Genomic DNA, 4,423 nt, shown 5'->3' on the forward strand with positions numbered 1-4,423 from the left:
CCTCCCCCCCCCAGCCCCCTGCGGGGCCACCCACCCTCCACGCACCCCCACCTCCTAACGCCGCCTTGCCTCCTGCTCCCGCGCTACACCCCGCTAACTCTGAGCCTGTGCTCCTGCAGAACCTCGCGCCCCTCTCGGCTAACCAAGCTTTCTTACCTGTCTCCTCTGCCGCCTCTCTGCCGCCTGCTAACAGCGCTCTGTCCATCAAGCTCGCCTCCCTCCCGCACAAGGTCTCCCGCCCCTCCTTCACGGTGCACCACCAGCCCCTGCCCGGGCTGGCCCTGGCCCAGGCCGCGCCCGTGCTCCCGCAGGCCAGCTCCACGGGGCCGTCCGCCGTGTGGGTTTCCCTTGGCATGCCGCCTCCTTATGCCGCGCGCCTTGCGGGGGTTAAGCCGCGATAAAGACCTTGCTTAGCTAGCAGTTCTGTTCTGTAAGGTAAGGCCAGAGCCCGACCAGGTGGTCCGTACGAGAACTCAACTGTCTTTCCTTTCGCAGAGAACGGAGGGGCCCGCGGGTTCTGCGGAGGGGCCTGGGGACCGCGGCTGCTCGGCCATGGCCGACAGGTGGACACCGTCGGTTCTGAGAGGCGCAAAGGAAAAATAAGCGCAGGGTGGGAAGGGCGGCTGTGGCGGCCATGCCTATCCGAGAGTGGCCCGAGGGCTACTGCAGCTCGGGCGGAGTGGCCGGCTCCTGCCCGCCTGGGCGTTCATACCGGGTCCCTGCAGCGCTCCCGCGGGGAGGGGACCAGGAGGAAGTTAGAGGACGCCGGCGGCCTGGCCTGTGCAGCCCAGCTCGGGCTCACTGCTGCTCTCCGGTCACATGTCTGCAGAGGCCAGGGACCTGGGCAGCCCTAGTGTGGGGCCGTGGGGACGGCTCAGAACCCCATCCTTGCCGCCTGTCCGCTGTTGGGCCTGTCTCAGCCTTTTTCTCTGATGTACCTCACAGAGTTTTAGGGAAAGTTAATGCGTTGGTAGGCTGTTGGGACTTGGGCCTTCAGAAGCCGGGCTCCTCCGCCAGCTCCCTGCCCGCAGGCCCCCACCCACACACTGGGGCACTGGGCTGCCAGGTCCAGGAAGGGCTGCCTGGCGGGTGGGCGGCGCTCCCGCCTCTAAGGACATGGGCCGACCGTGCATTTCGGACGTTAGTGTGGGGTCAGCGAGAGCAGTGTGGGAAGGGCCCACCTTTAGAATGGGTGAGGACAGTGGCCACGAGGCTTCAGGGAGGGTCCCCGTCTGCTCCTCCACTGACCATGAGGGCAGTAGAGAGCTGGGCCCCGCAGCAGCTGACTCACCATGGCCGGTGCCGCCTTGGTGTCCTCTGGGGCGAGGGCCTTCCCGGGCCAGTCCCCAGCCTGTGGGGCCGGCATGTGAGGGACAGGGCCAGGCGCAAGGTCTTCTGCTGTCTTCGGCCTTCTGCGTGTGTTTTAAGTAGCAACAGACATGAGGTCTCAGGAGTGTGATGACCTCCCAGTCAAGGCATGGGTCTGGGGACGGGCTGTGCCTCAGTCCTCGTGGAAAGGCCTGGAAGGTAGGGTGACTCTAGCTCACAGTGGTCTCACGCCGTCAGAGAAGGCTCTGTGGCCTGCACCGGCCAGAAGAGCTCAGAGGTGTACACGTGGAGCACTTGGGCTCCAGGCGCTCCGATCTGGCCTGCAGTGGACAACTGCCCCCCTATGCCTGGCACAGGTGGCCCCTGGGCTGGACAGGGACCATTCGCCTCCAGGGAGGGAGTGCAGGCCGGTCAGCGGGGCTACTCACCGGCCCCCGTCAGCAGTGCCCAGTGGTGCCCAGCGGTGCAACGAGGAGGGTCTCGGTTCTCAGGCTCCTGGGGAAGGGGGAGGCTGGGACCCAGTGCCCACGAAGGGCCTTGGGACAGTGACCTCCCACCTCAGACTGGGCCAGGGTTGTGGCTTGGGGTGCCTGCGAGGACCACGTTCTGTCCGTCCGTCCGTCCGTCTGTAGGCTTTGGTTCCCCAGCCTGGGGACGTGGGCTTCTCCGAGGGGAACGCTAATGCTGGTCCGCCTTCCCTCCCATGCTCGTCTCTGCAGGTAACTAGGATTTCTACCTCAACCGCGAGACCTGCGCGAGGACAGGTGGCCGCGGGGCCGGCGGGAGAGACCGAGGACGAGGCCCTGCTGTGAGTCCACGCTGCGCAGACCTGCGGGAGACGCTGGACCTGGCTCCAGCTCGTACTGTCCATAGTTCTAGATAAAGTATTTATCGTTTTTTTAAAAGTATAAACAACTTTGACTTATTTTATTCCACCGAAGTCATAAAGGCAACCTATTGAGAAGTGTAAATACTATATATGAGAGGATCTATATAAAGACATCGGCCCAACGGACTGGCCCGCCAGCGGAGACGCCGACAGCCGGGCCCGGTGCTATCTCGTCGCCAGGCCTCGCCGCCTCCACGTTCTCTTGGTGCTGACTCGAGGGTGACCAACGCCAAAACCCGCGCCCGCCCCGCCTTCCCCGCGCACTCCCATACCAAAGGCACGCCTGTCCAGGTCAAGGGCGAGTCACTCGGCTTCTGACGTCCCTTGGAGAAGGCCCTCCCCCCGTCACTGTGAACACTCCTGGTCAGACTGTCAGCCCTGGGTCCCAGGACGGTGCCTCTAGCAGGATGGCGGGCGGGTGGCCCCCCGATGCTGCACGGGGGCTGGGGCGGGGCGTGGACAGGCGGGAGCCGCTGTGCGAGGTGCTCGTGGGGAAGGTTGGGGACCCGACTCCGACGCGGGGCTGCTGGGAAACAAGTGCTTTACTCTGTGTGTCTGCTGTCGCGGGCTCGCGCCGTCCGGCAGGTGCATGGCCAGCCCGCGGCTGCCGGCCGGGGCGTGGGGCAGGTTAGCCGTGGGTGCCTGGTGTGTTTGTACAGAAGAGAGTCACACTGACGAGTGACAGTATTTTATAGAGATGTGATGAAAATTTATAAATTTCATAGACTTGACTTCATTTATTTTTAGATTGTATAATGCACAGTAAACTTTAAAAAAAGAAAAGTGAGGAGATAAAAACCTTTTTATTTATTCAAGTGCAGACAAGTGGCATTGGCCCAGAGTGCCCCACGTTCCTCTGGTCAGTCCCTGTGGCTGTGCCATGTCTCTAGCGGACCTGCAGCCCCGAAGCTGGGGTGCTGTGCCCCAGTGGGGCAGCCTCCACGGTGCTTGGGAAAGACTGTGCGGAGGTGGCTGGGCAAAGGCGGGCTTCGCAGGGCGGCGGCAGGGCTGTTTGGCTGCTTCCTGGGGTTGCTAGCAGGCTTCTCGGGCCCTTGGGTGCAGCTATCTGTGACCTGTTCTGAATCTCAGTTGAGTAGTGTGCCCCATCCTTGGGTGTGTCCAGAAGCCCTCGCTCCCCGGGGAGAGCCACTGGCCAAAGGTCCTGGCTGGCAGGGGTCTCGGACCCCACATGGGTGCTCCAGAAGGACTAGGCAGGTGCAATCAAAGCCCTGGCTTCAGATGCTTGTCCCTGGGAGGTGGCACCCACCAAGGAAGGTGGAAACTTGTGTTTTTCTGAAGGTGGGGCTGTGTGACAGCTTCACTTGCTCCCAGAGAAAAGGCCTTGAGCTTCCGCCCTCCCCAGCCTGGCCAGCGCTCCCCATCCTCCCAGACATGGTTGAAGGGACCCTCTGCCTGCCCGGGCTCAGTCCCTTCTGATATCAGGGGTAGGGCTGGAGCGGCCTTTGCAGTGGCCCTGTGGATGCGGGCCCAGAAGGGTACAGAGCAGGCTTCAGCCACTGGGTGACATTTGGCCCAGAGCAATAGTCCAGGTTGACGATGGTGCTTGGACAGGTTCCTGTAACTGGCCGTCCTATAACTAACTGCTGCTCTGGCTCCGCTCCCCCCACCCCGGTCGGTGCTTTTGGTGCACAAAGGTGCTGTGCTCACCCCAAATTCTGTGCCCCCCATCAGGAGCACAGGGCTCCCTAATAAGCTGCAGGGCTGAGAGTAGCCAAGTTACAGCACGTGGCACGTCCCCGAGCTGGACCCAAGCAGCCCTGTGCTCAGCACTGCATCACCTCAGCGGTACCGTGCACCACCGCGTGGGCTCCCCGCATCACCACACCTGCGTGACAGGCCCTCCTGACCCTGAGAGCCCTCGGCTGTTGGCAGGGAGGGAAGGCTGCACTCTGCGGGGAGCGGGGTCTGGTCTCCAGTGGGCGGGGACCCGGTGCGGCTGTGACCGCGGGCAACCTCAGGGAGCCCCGGGCTGCCAGGCGCTATGCTCAGGAAACGCTAACTCAGATGGCCTCGCGGTCAGGCGGGGCAGCCTTCCCTTCCAGCTCCACCCTGTGACGTATTTAAGGCCCACCCACCTCTCTACCCCGATTTATCCGTGCCGTCCGTGGTAGTGACAGTTGGTCTCTCCCCCTTTTCCTCTGCTCACCCCCACTCACACAGCCTCGACCACGACCGTAACCGCCG

General features: G+C 63.1%; 1 protein-coding gene across 1 annotated transcript in view; it reads left to right on the forward strand.

The window, feature by feature from the left end:
* Positions 1-2,949, forward strand: part of DOT1L (DOT1 like histone lysine methyltransferase) — a 39,297-nt gene extending 36,348 nt beyond the window's left edge. The window contains 1 exon segment of the mRNA XM_025042710.1: positions 2,049-2,949. Within this exon segment, the coding sequence (XP_024898478.1) occupies positions 2,049-2,056 (8 nt within the window). The 3' untranslated portion in view covers positions 2,057-2,949.
* The last annotated feature ends 1,474 nt before the right edge of the window (positions 2,950-4,423 follow it).

The sequence above is a fragment of the Pteropus alecto genome, unplaced genomic scaffold (assembly GCF_000325575.1).
Source record: "Pteropus alecto unplaced genomic scaffold, ASM32557v1 scaffold30, whole genome shotgun sequence".
Lineage (NCBI taxonomy): Eukaryota > Metazoa > Chordata > Mammalia > Chiroptera > Pteropodidae > Pteropus > Pteropus alecto.